At 48.4% G+C, this 17482-nt stretch overlaps 2 protein-coding genes across 7 annotated transcripts in view; both read left to right on the forward strand.

Annotated features, from left to right (window-relative positions):
• The window catches only part of ZBTB26 (zinc finger and BTB domain containing 26), a 147206-nt gene that overhangs the window by 68859 nt on the left and 60865 nt on the right, over positions 1-17482 (forward strand). The window lies entirely within an intron of this gene.
• On the forward strand, positions 7164-17384 carry PDCL (phosducin like). Of its 3 annotated transcripts, none has more exons than XM_081896707.1 (4): positions 7164-7309; positions 12519-12705; positions 14957-15138; positions 16074-17384. In XM_081896707.1, the coding sequence occupies exons 2-4, from the start codon at positions 12528-12530 to the stop codon at positions 16626-16628; spliced, it is 915 nt and encodes a 304-aa protein (XP_081752833.1). In that variant the 5' UTR covers positions 7164-7309; positions 12519-12527; the 3' UTR covers positions 16629-17384. The 3 variants fall into 3 exon arrangements, with proteins under 3 accessions (XP_081752833.1, XP_081752834.1, XP_081752835.1); XM_081896708.1 differs by lacking the exon at positions 7164-7309 and adding an exon at positions 10179-10304; XM_081896709.1 differs by lacking the exon at positions 7164-7309 and adding an exon at positions 12139-12433.

The following is a 17482-nucleotide window of genomic DNA, read 5'->3' on the forward strand; positions in this document are numbered from 1 at the left end:
AAGCAACCTGCCTGTGTACAAATAATAGAGCGCAAAATCGGAGTTGTAAGCAAAATTGTAACATCGACAACGGGTTTGTCCACACTGACCGTACTTTTCCGTCTATGAGAAGCCCCCTCGTCTAATACATGGAAAAGTACGGCACCTTCCAGGCACAATCTCTCTGGAGTTTTCTCTGCAAAACCCCCGCTTTTTAAAGATCAAGCGCAAGGAGCAATCTGCAGAAAACCCAAATGGATGTTTGCTCCAATTCATATTTGAAGAGCAGGTTTTCACAGGGAAAGCTTAGGGCAGAACCCCCACAAAAAGCCGCTGCGACGCAGTTCGTTAAAGCGTGGACCTCTGCCTAGAAAGAGCAGGGTAAAGCCTAAGTGTGGATAAGCCCAAAAACCCACCGCACTTGTTCCCTGGGCTCCGAGTTGTGCAGCTCCTTCGGCCAGATCAGTCCCCAGAGCCTCAGCAATCAGTCGTTCCCTGCAAAAGAAACATTTTCCGTCACATTTGCACTGACTTGACAACACAGTATTGCTATTGATGTACTTTTCAAATAAGAAGTGATTAGCAGTTCTTTTGACATTCATTGTGTTGTTTTGATTATAGCATTACTGAGAAGTTTAGTGTTTAGGTTATATTACTGACTATTGACAAGGCCTTGAACACTTAATGGTATAGCTTTAGTTCGGCTTGTACAGAACAACAAATAAATGTGTCTTTTAAAAAATGTGACTTTAAGGAAACATAAGTAGGGAGCCATCAGCTGAAATAAGAACACACACCTCTTGGGCCCTGAGCCGTGTTTTCTTTTACTTTCTTGCTTTAGAAACTCAGGGGACCCAGAAGGTGGTAGAGCAAAAGAACGCTTGCTGGCAAAATAACACCTTCCTCGTTTGTCTTCTATGGCTTCCTAGTTCTGATTTTTGCATTACTCCTCTTCTTCTTTTTTTGCAGTGTTTGATAATTAACTTCTGTGAAGTTGTTTACTTGGAGAAATGTACTGGGATATTTTAGCCAAGTGACATTTTCACAGGTATACTGTACTCAAGGGCTCGTCCCACTAGCAAACGGCTTGTAAAAGAGACGATCATGTTACTACTGGCAAAACAGAGCTGGTGACTGTTTGGGATGCCACCCCATGTGCAGGATCAGGCCGCTTCTCTTCACTTCCTTTTTTAAGAAACTATATCGTGCACACTTCTGGATTAGGGGTGGGGCAAAAACAGGCATTTCTCTGAGGGTTACAATACTGACTTGCATCCTTTTTTATTTTATATCTGCTGACTTGAAAGTTCATGAAAAAAATTATGTTGTAAATATTATTATCTGAAAAAAAAATCCAAGCATTAGTTTATATATATTTATATAATATATATAATTCCAGTGATGTTGTGAAAGACCCCGGCCACTTATTTAATACTAAGGCACAAAGAGCTATTTATAACATGTCAGCCAAATCCCTTCTCTTAATTTCATGGGACAATTCCTCAGGCCCCTCTCCTGTTGCCACCTCACTCCTGCAACAAGAGAAACAGGGCAGCTGGGGATTTGAGACTAAAGTACCCATTTTCTTTAAACTTGTGACTGTTAAGATTAACTGATTTTGGTGTGGAATGCCATTTGGGTTGTTATTGTGTTCTCTGATCCAGCTGGGAAATCTTGTATATATAAATATTACATTTGAAATGCTTCCAAAAGTTGTTGTTTTTTTGCGCTATATGTAACTTCAGATATATAGAGATATATGCAAAACAGCCTCTCTCTCTTTTACATGGATATTTAAACAATAAGATCTTCTGTGCTGCAGGTGACGTGTTTTTTAAGGAGGAAGAAAATGAATTGCTGTTTTATTGCAAAAATAGACAAATATTAGAAGTCTGAGAGATCCTCATTTTTGCCCTCAGGGAAATAGCCCCTCTGTGAACCGGAGCTCCCCCAGGCGCCAATACAATCCAAGGGCGAATATATAGTAAGACCTTGGTTGTGCTGCTGGGGAAGGGGGCGTGGCATAAATTGTTTACAGTTCTTCGTTCACTTGTCCAGTGGCATCGCATAATTTTAAAAGCCACCACATTTCTGCTGTCCTTTTACCACCTGGACTGGGAACGAGCTGCCTTTGTGCTTCCTTGGCAGAGGTAGTGAGAACTCCTGCACTACAGTAGTTTAGTAGAAAGGGCCACACACTTGACAGGAAGCCTCTGCTCCAAGGTTGTACTTTAAATCTTCAACGCAGAGAATTGCAGGCTCAAGGAAACAGCTGGGACTTTCTCGCCATGGAAATGGCATCGTTCTGGCTGTGCGTTGTCCATCTCTGAAGCAGTTTGTACAAACCAGCCTGTCTGGGTGTGGAGCAGTCAACTTATGGTACATCCTTTGGATGCCCTTGGGCTCCCAGCCACCACCAACCATCCCCAGGCAACATGGCCAAGAATAGTCATAGGTGATGGGAGTTGTGTTGTAGCAGCACCTGGTGGTGGTGGGGCGCAAAGAAGCTCTGCACCCCTTGTCTTTGGGACAGCCAGAGAGATGGGTGCTGAGATGAATCAGCACCATAGCCTGCTTTGCAGCTGTGTCTTTAGAATATGAGGCCAACCAGAGGAGAGCCAGGCGGAGAGAGCAGAGGAGGGTGGCTCCTGCCCTCTGCCAGCAGGTGGCATTTTTGTAGGCAGGTGCAGGGGGGGTTGGGGGCACGCATACGGGAGGGGGGGTAATTGTGGTAGCAAGAAAAACTTCAGCTGTGCTTCCTCATAAATGTGCATTTCCTCTCTCCCTTCGTTTTGACTCAGTGCTTTGGGTAGCCAAGCTTCAGATGTGAAACAAATGCTGATTGTGATAGTAGATGAGACTTTGAGCTGCATAGAGAAGCTGCTGGCCTGTGCTAAGGAAGAGTGGCAAGTCTGTGATAGGCCTGGTTTGACCACTGGTCCCTGCCAGATGCGCTGTTCTAAATTAATACCTGGTGACAGCTGGAGTGTAGAACACAGTGCTTGCCTAAAGTGCTTGTGGCACATGCCAGAACAGAAGTCCTGGTAGTATCCTTTCTTCCATTCTTTTTTGATAATTTGAAAGCCAGGTCTGTTGTGAAATAAACTTCATTTACAAACAAAAACTCCATGTGGCTTGGCTGTGGGTTTTCTTGTGGTGAGCAGTTTTCATGTCTAATTTTGTGAGCGGCCGGCTTTTCTCAGTATTTGATTAAGCCTGGCCTGCTTTGCAAAGGGTTCAATCTAAGTGCTTGCACCTGCACCCCAATATTATTTGGGGAGGGGGCAATAGCCAGCCATTCACTACCTGTGGGAGATGTTTATTTTTAAGCCCTTTGTATTTAGGAGTTCTAGAGACTGAATTTGCAAATAACATGGCATGACACAGTGTTTTGCTGGGGCCTGTTCTTCCCCTGCCTGAACTCTCAGCCACTTCCTTGGCTCTGAGGAAGGGCAGCAGCACGGTGCTTTGCTGGCAAAGCGATATTACCAGGCTTGAGGGTGGAGTGGGGTGGCTGGAGTGGAGTGAGCCAAAACTGTGAGCATCCCACCAGCCCCAGAACTGAGAGAGCAAATACCTGTCCACCACACACACAGGCTTTTGTGAAGCTTTTTAATGGACACTTTATATACTTGACAGAGTTTGAATTAAAAATAGAACCAATTCTGGCTGTGTTTCTGAGTGCCAGAAAACAGGGCGAAGTACACTTTTGCACAGATCCCACCTGCTTACCCAGAGAGAGTCCTCGGTTATTTAGTCCAAGGCTTGGGGATGCATGCATTTTCCTTATCTGTGCAGACAAATAGATTATACTGTAGTTGTGATACAACATGCGTGGCTTTTCTTTGTACTGCACACACACCCTGTACAGCCACTCCAAAGTATTGTGGTTTAGCTTGCAGTATCTGCTGTCTGCATTTATACTATATACTACATATTCTTTTCCCTGGAAGTTAAAAGGAAAAGAAAAACACCACTTTTTCTTTTGTTGTTGCGTTGATTAACATTTTATAAACCTGCTTGGCCCAGAAAGTTTGGGAAAAGAGGGCTGTTTGTCAATTCTACAACCGGTTGTGAAGCTGAAGTGTGAATATTTCTACGTCTGTATTAGACATTTTCTTTGCAAATCTATTGTTCGATTGAAATGTAAATGAAATAAAAGATGGTGTACACCCATCATGTATAATAAAGCAGACACCATCGCTACGGTGGATTTAATGCCTCATTTTTAATGATGCATACTCAGCTTCTATTTAAAAAATAATAATATTTAACTTAAAAAATCTGTAAAATAAAAAAAGGGATCTATTTGGGGCGGGGAATGAATTCTATTCCATTTAGTTCCGTTTTCAATTTCCAAATTCTGTTGTTTTTCCCTTTTGTGTTATAGGAATAGGATTTACATGGGAAAGCTTAGACCGTACGGTCTGTATTTTTGGGGAGGGAAGTTTGAGTGATGGGTGTGGGCTTTGTGATTTAGCCTGAATAGCAGAGTGAAGTCTGTGTGCGTGTCTTTTCTGTTGCACTGAAGTGAAAAGATAATTAGCTTTTGGGCTGGACACGGACTTTAGCGAATCGTGGTTTTTTTCAGTGTTTGAGAGAGAATTAATAGAAAAAAGTTTGCAGTACTTGACATGTATTTGCATGCCGTAAAATAAAACATTTTGTCCACCTTAACTTGTATTGTCTTCTTCTCTAAACACGGGGGTGGAGCGGGGGGGGTGGTTGTCTCAATTTTTGCACATTGAGCTTGGAGGTGGAAACTGTTAGCTAGGCATTCACAGTGATAGCTTGCTCTTCTCAAAGGTGTTATAACTCACGGTTAGATCACATGCTTTGGTGTCTTTTGTTTTAAAAGTATTGGGCAACAGGGGATGGGAAAGTCCTTTCTGAAGCAGAGTGGACAGGTAATCTCTGCTGGAACATGATAGCTTTTCCTATGGATAAGTCACAATTGTGGGTTTGGGGGTGGGGTCAGTCTGGATGATCCCTTAGGCCCTTCCAATTCTTGGGGTCAGCGACAGAATCTAATAAAGGAGTTTGCTGAACTGGCCTGAAATGTTTGTTTATAAACTTTGAATGAGCTTTGTTGCAAGTGCTACAGCTAAGAGATGGTGCCCTCCAGGCTAATGGATGGGCCTTTCACCCACCCCACTTTCTTAGGGTAGGAAAATAGCCAGAATTGTGTTTGAGCTGGAAACACACTGGAGGCTGTAGACCCAGGGATACACTTGCTGGAAGCAGGCTGGAAGCTGGAGACCCAGAGACACACTTGCTCTGTGGTGGACTCAAAGCTGTGACTGATGGAGAAGCAAGACCCATTGGGGTGTTGATGCTGTGAGCCCCTCCATCTCATGCTCAGGTTGTATAGATGCGTAAATAAACCATGTATCCTAAATACACCACAGTCCCTGATGACCTTCATTCCAAGGAAACCGAACCTGGGTAAGCTCCTGGAACATCTGGGGTTTCTCATTACTTGGAGAATGGGCTGCATGTAACAATATGAACGAAATCTCATCACAACAGTGAACTTCTGATCTGCCCCCACAGAAGGAACGACATGAAAAATGCTGCTCTGGCTTACTCACACTGTATGTTTAAAATACTACGAAGCCACGTTAAAACAGCCACGGTTCCACCCCCCCCCATAAAAAAATAGAATCCATTAAGAGTGCTGAGAGTTGTGAGGAGGAGTTGTGAGGAGACCCCTTTCCAATGCTGTGGTTGTTGGAATGCAAGAAAAAGAAAGGAAGAAGGGAGATAAATTCTGCTTGTTTAGAACTGTAAGAGCATAGTAAGAGCCTGCTGGATCAGGCCAAAGGGGACCCATCCAGTCCAGCACCCTCTTCTCACAGTGGCCAACCAGATGCCCCAATGGAACACCCCGAAGCAAGACCCAAGCGCAAGAACACTGCTCTCCCCTCCTGTGGTTTCCAGCAACTGGCTTTCAGAAGCACCGCTGCTTCCATCGCACAGGCAAATTATTATTATTATTATTATTATTATTATTATTATTATTATTATTATTATTTATACCCTGCCCATCTGGCTGCATTTCCTGTCACTCTGGGCAGCTCCCAATCAAGTGTTAAAAACAATACAGCATTAAATATTAAAAACTTCCCTAAGCAAGGCTGCCTTCAGATGTCTTTTAAACATAGGATAACTGCTTATTTCCTTCACATCTGAAGGGAGGGCATTACAAAGGGCGGGTGCCAATACCGAGAAGGCCATCTACCTGGTTAACTTGGCTTCTCGCAGCGAGGGAACTGCCAGAAGGCCCTCGGTGCTGGACCTCAGTGTTTGGGTAGAACGATGGGGGTGGAGACGCTCCTTCAGGTATACTGGCCCGAGGGCTTTCAAGGTCAGCAGCAACACTTTGAATTGTGCTTGGAAATGTACTGGGAGCCAATGCAGATCTCTCAGGACTGGTGTTATGTTGTCCTGACGGCTACTCCCAGTCACCAGTCTAGCTGCCAAATTCTGGATTAGTTGTACTTTCCAGGTCACCTTCAAATGTAGCCCCACGTAGAGCGCATTGCAGTAGTCCAAGTGGGAGATAACCAGAGCATGCACCACTCTGGCGAGACAATCCGTAGGCAGGTAGGGTCTCAGCCTGCATACCAGATGGAGCTGGTAGACAGCCGTCCTGGACACGTCATGGCCTAGTAGCCACTGACAGCCTTCTTATCCTCCACTGAATTTATCCTAGTCCCTCTTTTAAGCCTGTCCAGGTTTGGTGACCATTGTTACCTCCTGCACTACGTACTGCACAAAGAAGGGCTTTCTTGTAAGAGATGTTTGGCTGTGGATAGATAGGGAAAGAGGAGGTGGCAGTGCAGAGCTTGGCTCTTTTCTGCAGTGGCTCCCCGCTTGTGGGATGCTTTCCCCAGGGAGGCTCTCCTAGCGCCTTCATTGCATATCTTTAGGCAAAAACATCCCTCTTCTCCCAGGCCTTTTTAAAAAAAATTGTGAGGGTAACTGTTTTTTGTTGCTATGTATTTTTGTGTTTCCAAAGGGTAAACTGCCCTGTGATCCTCCTATGAAGGGTGCTATAAAATTAAAAAACAACAACAACAGGGAGCAGGACTGATCTCCCCCACCCCTCCTCCCTCCTCCACGGTGCGGTGCACGGGCGGCATCGGCCGAAAGGGATCCGGCAGCAAGTGCTGTTGCAGGCTGCTATTCCACCTTACCTCTTAGTGCCGGGGAAGCTCGTCCCGGCAACCTTTGCGCCTCCCGCTCGCTCGCTCCCTCCCTCCCCCTCCCCTCGCCTCCTGTCACTAGGAGACCGAGAGAGACACTGAGGGAGAGCGAACAGATCCCGGTGAGGAGGGGGAGGGGGCCCCGATTTCGGGGTTGCGGGTACCGATCCCCAGTGCGGCGATCGAGGGGGGCCGTGGGGGAGGGAGGGAGGGAGGGAGGAGCCTCTGCCCCACAGAGGTCGCCGTTCGCGCGTGGGGGGAGGAAAGGGTTAAGCACCCCGTGTGTGACAGAGGGTGGGGCTGTTTTGTTATGGGGGGCCCCACAGCAAGGGGGGTGGCGAGGGGGATGGAGTGTGTGGGGCTCGTAGGTGGGAAGGCGGGCGGGCGGGGGGGCGAGGCGGTGTCTGGCTCGCAAGTGGGGATTTGGGGCGGGGGGGGGTCTCCGTCGTGTGTGGGGCAGCGGTGGGTCTCCTGTGGCGCGTGGGCAGCGGGATCGTGTCGGGGGCTGGCTGGCTTTGCAGAGGGGCGATGCCCCAGGGCATCTCTGCGCCTCAGCTTCCTCTGCATTTAGGGGTTGCACCTGCACCCCGATTTTCATCCCGGGGCGCTCAAGGGGGCGCGCATGGTCGCCCCCTTCCCCATCTAACCCCACCACCAGCCCTGCGAGGCAGGTAGAGGCTGAGCGCAGTGGCGTAGCGTGGGGGGTGCAGGGGGGGCACCGGGCGCAACATCTGGGGGTTAGAGTTAGGGGGCGCAAATCCACGGGTTAGGGGGCGCAAATTACTTGCCTTGCCCCGGGTGCTGACAACCCACGCTACGCCACTGGCTGAGCGCGCGTGGCCGCGGCCCAGGGAGCGGGGGGGGGGGCTCGAACTCTGGTCTCCCCACACTCTGAACCCCTGCAGCACCTCTGGCTGGGGGGGGGAGGCTGGGGGGCGGCATCATCTGGCTGTGCTGCAGCGGAGATAGATGCGTGGAGGGGGAAGGGCGGGGTGGGGTGGGAGAAGATTCCGCTCTTGCTCCATCTCAGCTTAATCCTTTCTCGTGCGGGGGGAGAGCGGCCAGGTGCCCTGGAGGGCAGGGGGCTGGGCTGCTTGGTTGCAGGGGGGAAGTCGGCTGGGGCCTCCGGGAGTCGAGGAAGGCTAAATCCAGGCTTCCTTATTTAGGCTCAGTGCTCGTTTTCTCTTGGGTGGATCCTGTTATTATTTGCATAGATCGCAGGGGAGGCATTAATTGGCTAGGTCAAGTTCAGAAATATAAAAAACATATTGATTGGCATGCTTTCGGTGGATTCTTGTGGCCTAACTTAACCCCCCCCCCCGCAAACAAATCTCGCTGCTGCAAGCGGAAGAGAGCCAACCACGCCCTGGGCTCCCCGCCCCCCTCACTAGAAAGGAAATACACACAATAAGCGAATAGGAAGAGTGACTACCCAAGTGGCGCTGACGCAAAATCTGACACACACTGTACACTAAATAAAATAAGTTTTAACAACCACCCCCTCTCCCCACCCCTCTTTCCTTCCCGGACCCTTTAACTATATACAACACTAATGGCTCACAACAAATGTAACTGATATGTAGGAAAGACAACCTGAAAAAAGAGACAATGCATGTGCTTTCGTAAACCAAGAAAACCTTTAATAAAATTATTTTTTTAAAAAAAGAAACATAAGAGGACCCTTGTTGGATCAGGCCATGGAGTCCAGCACCCTGTTCTCATAGTGACCACCCAGATGCCCATGGTGGGAAGCTGCCACATTACCACTTTCCCCTCTTGCATTCAGAAGTGGGTTGCCAATAATGGGCTTTTTATTTGTCTTATTTTGCTTCTATGCCCTTCACAGCAGCTGACCGCTCAGCTTTTGTAGGACAGCCAAAGTGTCACCCTGCCGACGATATTTCTGATAAAAGCATGGTATAGTAATGGTAATAGCTTTATTATTTATACCCCACCCATCTGGTAGGGTTTCCCCAGCCACTCTGGGCAGCCTCCAACAAAATATAAAAACAAAACAAAACATCAAACATTAAAGCCTTCCAGATACAGGGCTGCCAGTGTGGTGTTGTGGTTAAGAGCGGTGGACTTGTAATCTGGGGAACCAGGTTCTTGTCTCCGCTCCTCCACATGCGGTTGCTGGGTGACCTTGGGCCAGTCACACTGCTTTGAAGTCTTTCAGCCCCACTCGCCTCACAGAATGTTTGTTGTGGGGAAGGAAGGGAAAGGAGAATGTTAGCTGCTTTGAAACTCCTTCGGGTAGTGATAAAACGGGATACCAAATCCATATTCCTCCTCCTCCTCCTCCTCCTCCTCCTCCTCCTCCTCCTCCTCCTCCTCCTCCTCTTCTGCCTTCTGATGCTGGTATAGCAAAATCAGTTGCTGTTTTTTAAGGTTAGCATCACTGAGAATGTGGGGTAGAGCTAGTGTGCCTATCTCCCCTCAAGTCCACATTGCATCCTTTATTTTGCAATACTGAATGGGAGTGTTGGCGTTGTACTCTAGCTCCTTTCTCTTCATCCTTAAACCTAGATTATGTAGGACATGAAAAGGGAGCACAGAGCCTGGCTCAGAGGTCGAAATCTCCCAAAGGAGCAGCAGCAGCAGCTGTTCGGCTTAACAGGAAATGTATTTTAATAGTGTGCCTTTGATCTCATTCTTTAAAAAAAACAAAAAAACCATAGCCTTGATCTCAGTAATTCACAGTAAAAGTTGTGCATCCCTCATAACAAAACTACAGGAACCCTGCAGCCTACCGGAGTCTTTGCCGGCCTGGTGTCATCCAGATGTTTTTGCTGGTGCTGGCAGCAGCTGTTGTTGAAAACATCTGGGGGGCCAGGCTGGCAGAGACTGACCTACCTTGTCCCTCAGAAGCTTTGGACCATGGCTGATCTAGTCTTGCACCTGCTCTCACAATGTCTGACCAGTTGCTCATAGATTTGAAAGCCAGAAGCATTTGAACACCAGACCCCTCTCCCCTCCTGTGTTTTCCAGCAATTGGTACTCAGGAGCACTGCTGCTTCTGACTGCAGAGGCAGTGCATAGCCATGGTGGCTAGGAGCCACCCACAGCCCTCTTTTCCTCCATGAATTTGTCTAGTCCTCTCTTAGATCCATCCAAGTTGGTTACCATTGCTGCCTCCTGGGAAAGGAGTTCCCTGATTTTTAACTCTGCGCTGCTTGAAGAAGTTATTTCTTTTATCTGTCCTGAATCTTCCAACATTCAGCTTCATTAGGTGTCCACAAATTCTAGCATTAGGAGAGAGGGAGAGATACTTTCCTCTATCCAAAAACAGCATCCATCAAGTTACATATTAAAGGAAACAAAGCCATGAAGCAAGGATGCTGAGGCCTTATTTGCAAACCTGCAAATGTCCACCCTGCCCTCTTGAAGAGTCCTGCAGAGTGACTTGCCCACCTCCCTCTTTCCAACAGCTGCTCCTCTGGGTTTTCCAGCAGAGTCAGCCCCGTTGGTTCTGATGTGTTTGCTAATCTGCATAATCCTCTAGATGGCATGGGGACCCCTTTTTAGCCTGAGTTCTCATGTGGCTAACCTTCCATATAAACTCCCCCATCTCTTACATTAAGAGGGAGGGGGTGGGTGGGTAGCTATCAGTTATGTATGATCTTGTTGGGATTCCTGCATTGCATGGGGTGTGCTGGATAACCCTCGAGACCCCTCCCAGCTCTGCAATTCTGTGGTTCTACCTGGGCTTTGTTATTTTTAAACCCAACTGTGCTCATTCTATGTGCTCATTTTATGTTATTTAGTTTGTCATCTTTCAGTTTTTGACTATTGTAATAGTTTCTCTGTTTTATATATATATTATAAAATGAAATTTTATTAAATGAATCGAAATGAACCCACTGAGTGTCATTTTACAGTCAATACGTATTTATTTATTCCATAAAATTTATATACCGCTTGACTGTAAAAAAAGAAAAGGACCCTCAAAATGGTTTTTAAAAAGGTAAAACAATAAAACTGGGGGGGAAATCACAACCATTAAAAAACAACAACAGGGAGGGGGACCTCGATGCAGACAGAGAAGTCCCCGTGGGCCACAACTGACCCATTCGAGGGAGGCATAAGTTCTCACACAACTAGTAGCCCTTTGGCTCGCGATTGGAGCTGGGCTCTTATTTGCCTGGTTTTGTGGCAATTGTGAATTCACTACAGAGGGAACTGAGCAGCCAGCAGTCCCCTGCAGCTGGACCAGGCTGATGTTTCCCCTTTGCTGACCACATCCTTCCTGGCCTGGAGGGAGGAGGCCAATGCACTGTCACCCCTTGCTTGAGGCAAGAGAGTTCCCCCTGCAGTGACATGGGCATGGTTCTGTCCTGGGGCTCATTCTCACATCACTTGGTGTCTCATGGCAAATCCTCTCGTGCCAGATGTTGTTCATCCCCATTCTCAGGTAGGCTCCTTCTGCATCTGGAGGCTCACTCTGTCTCTCATGGCTAACAACCCTTAAGAAACCCAACCTTTGTGGACCTCCTGAGCTGCTTTTAAAGAACCCTGGGCCATCACACCATCTTTGGGTAACCTATTCCCTGCACACCACATTTCCTAGACCAGAACTAGAGATGCTTCTCCTCCCCCCCCCACTATTATTCTACGTTTTGGGCTCCTGAGCTGCTGCCCGCATCTCTTGTTTCACGGGAGAATCTCGCTTCCTTGTTTTGTTTTTAATCACTGAGCAACTGCATCCCAGATGGCGAGCAGAGTGCTGTATGCAAATCCGTGGCGAGGGATCAGATCTGGCTCAGGATAAAGAGCAGGATTAAAAAGGGGTGGTGCTAAACCGGAATCCTCCGTGTCAGTGCTCATAGGCATCAGTGTCCGTTCTATGCAGATGGCTTGTTCATTTGCAGACTGAGCAAACGGTAGGCGTGGGCATTACGGTAAGTCCTTCTGGGGCCTGAAGAGGTGGGGAGAGAGGGGGAGTGTAAAGGCTGTATTTGGAGCAGAAGTGCAGTCACTGAGCAAGGTCACTGAGAGTTTAATGTATCCTTTCCCTTCAGACTGCCATGTACCCCGTCCACCTCTTCAAAGCCAGCGATGAAGAGGGGCAGGTCTCACACCCCTGAGTGAGATTTCATCCACGCTCATCCCTGTAACCTTTATAGGAGCACAGCCTGCTCCTTCTCTCTGCTTCTAGAGGCTGAGGTTGAGCTTGCACCTCGCCTTTAAGCTCACTCTAACCCACCCAAGTTTTATCGAGGAAGAACTCGGACAACCCTCCAAAGGTCCATTTTCCAGTGGTCTTTCCATGCAAAGAAAGCCAGGGCTGCAGCTGAGCTTCCATTAACCCTTTGTGCATTCTCTTGGCAGCTCCCCACAATGACTACCCTGGACGACAAGCTGCTGGGTGAAAAACTCCAGTACTATTACAGTAGCAGCGAGGAGGAGGACAGCGAGAAAGAAGAGGAGGGGGAGCAGCAGCAGCATGGCTCCCCCCAGGATGCCACGGAACCCAGGAACGTGGTGCTGAGCAGCGATGGCAGTGCGGTAAACACAGGTGTGCCTCCCTTTCCTCCAGGTCCCTGAATTCACCTACGACTTCCTTAGGGCTGAGCCGATCAGTTGCATTTAATACGCACAAATGATCCTTTAAGGCTGGTCTGCTGGGGAACGTTTTACTTAGTTTTATTTTATTTCGTAAAATTTATATACCAAAAAAACAACAACAATGACAACACCTGAAAATGTTTTACAAAAAAATAAAATCAGGAAGAAGGATTAAGACTTTTAGAAAGCTAAAGTGACAGTAGACTAAAACAGATTAAAACTCACATCTGCTTTCTATTCGTGTTGACACATTAAATGATTTATAAAACCACAGGCGAGGATCTCAAACTATATCCTTGTTCTTCCTGTGTGTGACATTATTATTATGACTGGAATATAATTGAAATCAACAAGATTTTGGAACGCAGAAATAAAGAAAATCATCAACTCTTCTAGCACGTGGGGGGCCACCTTATCTAAATTATATAATTTGGCATTTGAATGATTGATATTATTGATTGTATAATAAATTGGTATTGTTATAATGAGGCTATTATTGGATAACAATTGAAAATTAATAAAAATTATTATTAAAAAGCTCACATCAGCTTTCAAAACATCTGCATAGACTTGTCCAAGCAAAAATGTTTTTCAGCATTTTTGTTGACAAATAGGCAGGGCGTTCTAAAGTGTAGGTGCTGCCACGCCAGAATATTGAGTTCTTACAATGCGGACCAAGTATTATGTGCCAGTTCTGCTGATTGAAGCAGTTGAATGGGCATTTGTGGGGCAAGGCGATCTCATTGGTAATGTTGGAGATGTTTCCTTCTTTGAAAATAGGGTAGGAATCCCCAAATTAAATGCAGGAAGGTGTAACTCTTCCAGGATTTTAGAAACAATTGTCCAGCTGTCAAAGCCGCGTAAGAGATCCACCTCTTGGCTCCTGCCTGGAAGAAGCTTCCCTGTGGGAGTTGTCCCACGCTGGGAGGCAAGAGCCTGCCTCGCTCCAAATCCAGCCGGTGGTCCCTTCTGCCCAGGATTTTATATTCTGACTGGCAAAGGCTCACCAGGGACTTGTGCAGAGACATGTCTTTTTCCAGAACCTGCTCTCCAGCTGATTTCTGGTATTATCTGGTACATGGTTTTTATGTTGTATTTTGTATTGTATTATTTTATGAATAGCATTGTATTCATATGCATATAAATTTACAAACATTTATTAGTTATTTTTCTATAAACAAATAAAATACCCCATATGGGGTTTGTGCTTTAATAGGACATTTGGAGTTCTCTGCTAACTCTTGACTGGGACGTAAGCAGAGCCCTGCCCACCAAAGGGCTTCTAGTCTAGCTTCCTGTTCCTACGGTGGCCATTCAGGTGTCCCAATGAGAAACTACCAAGGAAGCCCAGAGTGTGAGAGCGCTCATCCCTCCTGTGGCTTCTGCTAACTGGTGTTAACAGTTAATACATTCTTTTAGATGGGGAGGGGCGCTTTTGTGTCAGTGTCACTTGGGTTGGTTCTCTTTCTATTCATGCCTACCTTTTCAATGCCTGCTGACAACTTTTCTATTATCACCTGCCCTATGCAGGCAATGAAGAATACATCTTTCCACAATGGTTATAATTGAAGTCTGTTTTTAACCATTTTAATGGTTAATATCATACGTTTTTATTGCTATAAACCGCTGTAATATATGTTTGTTTACTGCCTCTGACAGTGGAGACAGAGCTTAGCACTTCTGGCTAGTAGCCTTGCTACCCAAGCTGTTGGCCATTGCTGCCTCCTGTGGGAGAGAGATCTGTAGTTTTAACCGTTCAGCCATGCACTGCGTGAAGAAGTGGTTTCTTTTCTCTCTTCTGAATCTCTCCAGAGTTCATCCACAACTGTGATGTTTGGAGGTTTGTCCGGAGTCCTCTGTCCTCAGGCAGCAGTGTGTGTGTGTGTGTGTGTGTGTGTGTGTGTGTGTGTGTGTGTGTAATCCATACAGGATTTTACCTGAGCCCAAAGGCAGCCTGCTCCTCATATCTGAGCTAATCCAGCCTCCCCCATTTGGCTCCCCAAGGGCAGCCCTCAAGCAGGGCCTGAGTCCAAGAGCGCTCTCATCCACCCTGCCCTGTGCCTTGCAGCAACTGCTGTTCAGAAGCACCACTGCCTCCCACTGTGGAGGCAGAGGCACAGGCACCGTCTGTTATTGATGTGGCAAGTTGCTGTCGCTGTCACTGCCTGCTTCATCCCCTCCATCTCTCCCTTCCTCCCCAGGCCCCAAAGGGGTGATCAACGACTGGAGGAGATTCAAGCAGCTGGAGACAGAGCAGCGGGAGGAACAGTGCCGGGAGATGGAGCGCCTCATCCAGAAGCTCTCAGTGACATGCAGGTCCCACCTGGATGACGAGGAGGACAAGCGGAAGCAGAAGGAGCTCCAAGAAAAGCTGAATGGCAAGGTAACAGGCGCAGGAAGAGGGGCCTCTCCGGCAACCTTTTCCGTGTGGATTCCAACCCTCCCCGCAGGCATCCCTAGAGCAGGTGCTGTTTTGCAGCTGGCGGGGGGCCATCTGGCCCTGAGTGGCACTCAGCACCTGGTGGTGGAGCTGCCAAGTGTTCAGGACGCAGCTAGCATAGGGAAACCTGCAGCCCTCTGGGTATTTTTGGAATCTAGATCCCATCAACCAGCGCGGCCCCCAACCCGGGGTGATGGGGAGTTGTAGTCCCCAACTGCACCTGGGGTCTTGTGCTTCTGCCGCCTCTGGAGTAAATCAGTTAAAAAACAGGCAGGCAGGGGGCAGGGGATTTCAGGCAGGGAGGAAAGCAGGTGGGTTAACTTTCGGGGGAACTTAGTAGCAAGGGCTGGCCTGTCCATTGGCCTTGGTGAGGCAGCTGCCTCAGGAGAGGGGCAGCAGATCCTGGGCCCCCAGAAGTGCACAGCTCACCTCCTCCTGCTCTTGCTGCTTTTGGTGGATGCCTGGGAAGAGCAGGACTGCTGCCACCTGTGCCTCTCTGTCATCCTTCTTTTCTCCCCCATTTCCTCCGGCTATCTGGAACTGCCCTGAGTCGTCTCAGGCAAAGGCAGCTGTAGGAGGGCACCATTGACTGTTTTGCCTAAAGTGGCAAAATGTCTTGTGCTGGCCCTGCCTCGCTTGTTGGGAACTTCCTTTTCAGCTTCTGAGCTGTCCTCCAGCAAGTGCCAATTTAAGCAGCTTTTGTTTAGTGCTCCAGTTACTGTGTAATCAGCATCTTTTTCTTGATGTTATGCAGCTCAGCCCATGCGTGCCAGGAGGAGGGGGCAATGGGAGGGCAGGAGGGTGGAAATTTCTGTTTTGCCTTGAGTGGCACAGGGCCTTGAGCCACCCCTGACTGAGGAGGCAGCCTGTTTTCCCAGCTCACCCTGCAGGAGTACAGTGCGCTGCGTGAGGGCCCAGATGATGAGGAGTTTCTGCAGCAGTACCGCAAGCAGCGCATGGAGGAGATGCGGCGGCAGCTGCGCAGCGGGCAGTACTTCAAGCAGGTCTTCGAGATCCACAGTGCGGAGGCCTTCCTGGACACCATTGACAAGGGGCCCAGAAATACCCTGGTGATGGTCCACATTTACGAGGATGATGTCCCAGGGGCCGACTCCCTCCATGGATGCATGGTCTGCCTGGCCACTGAGTACCCCGCAGTCAAGTTCTGCCGAGTGCGGAGCTCCCTGATCGGCGCCAGCTCCCGCTTCACCACCAGCGCCCTGCCGGCCCTCCTGGTCTACAAGGGTGGGGAACTGGTGGGCAACTTTGTCCGTATCACTGACCAACTGGGTGAGGACTTCTTCGCCGGGGACCTGGAGGGCTTCCTGCAGGAGTGTGGCCTGCTCCCTGAGAAGGACCTGGTGCTCCTCACCTCCGTCCTCAATGCCTCCTCATCCTGCCTCAGCGATGACAGTGACCTGGAGATCGACTGAGGGCAGGCTAGGGTGAGCAGAGAGGCGCCTGTGAAGGGGCAAGTAGAAAAGCCCACCCTTTACTAGCCCCTAGAAGGCAGTCACCCAGTTGCCACACACACAAACACACATACCGTTCCCAAATGGAGGAGCCACCTCAAGCCTCCAGCTGAAACCTGTCCAGCAGCCTGCAGCCCCTCTGCCCTGCCCTGCCCACCACAGAGCCCTTGCCGCTGCCCTTGATGGGTCTCGAAGCCTCAGTTCCTAGTTGCTGCTTTGCTTTTATGGATCTTGCACCTGCATTTTGCACAAGCAGGCATTTTGGCCAGGAGCTGGATGCCAGCAACCCACCCTCCAAAGGAGTGGGCTTGCATGGGGCTCACACGAACCCCGAGGTGTCAAATGGGGTGGGGGAGTTGTGCTGATGGGATTTGTAGTCCAAAGCACCTTGAGGGGACCCAGGCTGGCAAACACTGTTGCTGACCATAGCTCAGTCCCAGTAGTTGGCTTGGTAAGTCTGGCTATTCTCTCCGGGGTCCTGGGCATTCCTAACATTCATTTAACAACCCTTGATGTGCTGTACAACATTGCCCTCAACAGCAGGTTGCCCTATGCTTGTTTGTGGATGTTCATCCCCTGTGTTAATCTACAAGACATGACCTTCCCCCTTGTTCCTCCAGCAGAAATGGACTCTATTTTGCTAAGCTCTCTTTTAAAATGTGTACCGTATTCCTAACTGTTTTTAAACTAATGCAATAAAGACATGAATATCATTAAGTTTCCTGTCCAGTTGCTTCTTTGAGCAGCTGTTGGTGCTATGCAGCCCTTGTTCCAGGGTTGTTGTTCATCGGGAGGAAGAAAAGCAGAGCCACAGG

The sequence above is a fragment of the Podarcis melisellensis genome (genome assembly GCF_964234715.1).
Source record: "Podarcis melisellensis genome assembly, chromosome: Z".
Taxonomy (NCBI): Eukaryota; Metazoa; Chordata; class Lepidosauria; order Squamata; family Lacertidae; genus Podarcis; species Podarcis melisellensis.

What these genes read in the sequence shown, in the direction of transcription:
- PDCL (XM_081896707.1), top strand. Translation starts at nt 12,528, where the DNA reads ATGACTACCCTGGACGACAAGCTGCTGGGTGAAAAACTCCAGTACTAT. An exon ending in TGGCAGTGCGGTAAACACAG is followed by an intron (nt 12,706 to 14,956) that starts GTGTGCCTCCCT and finishes CTTCCTCCCCAG; the next exon opens with GCCCCAAAGGGGTGATCAAC. An exon ending in AAGAAAAGCTGAATGGCAAG is followed by an intron (nt 15,139 to 16,073) that starts GTAACAGGCGCA and finishes CTGTTTTCCCAG; the next exon opens with CTCACCCTGCAGGAGTACAG.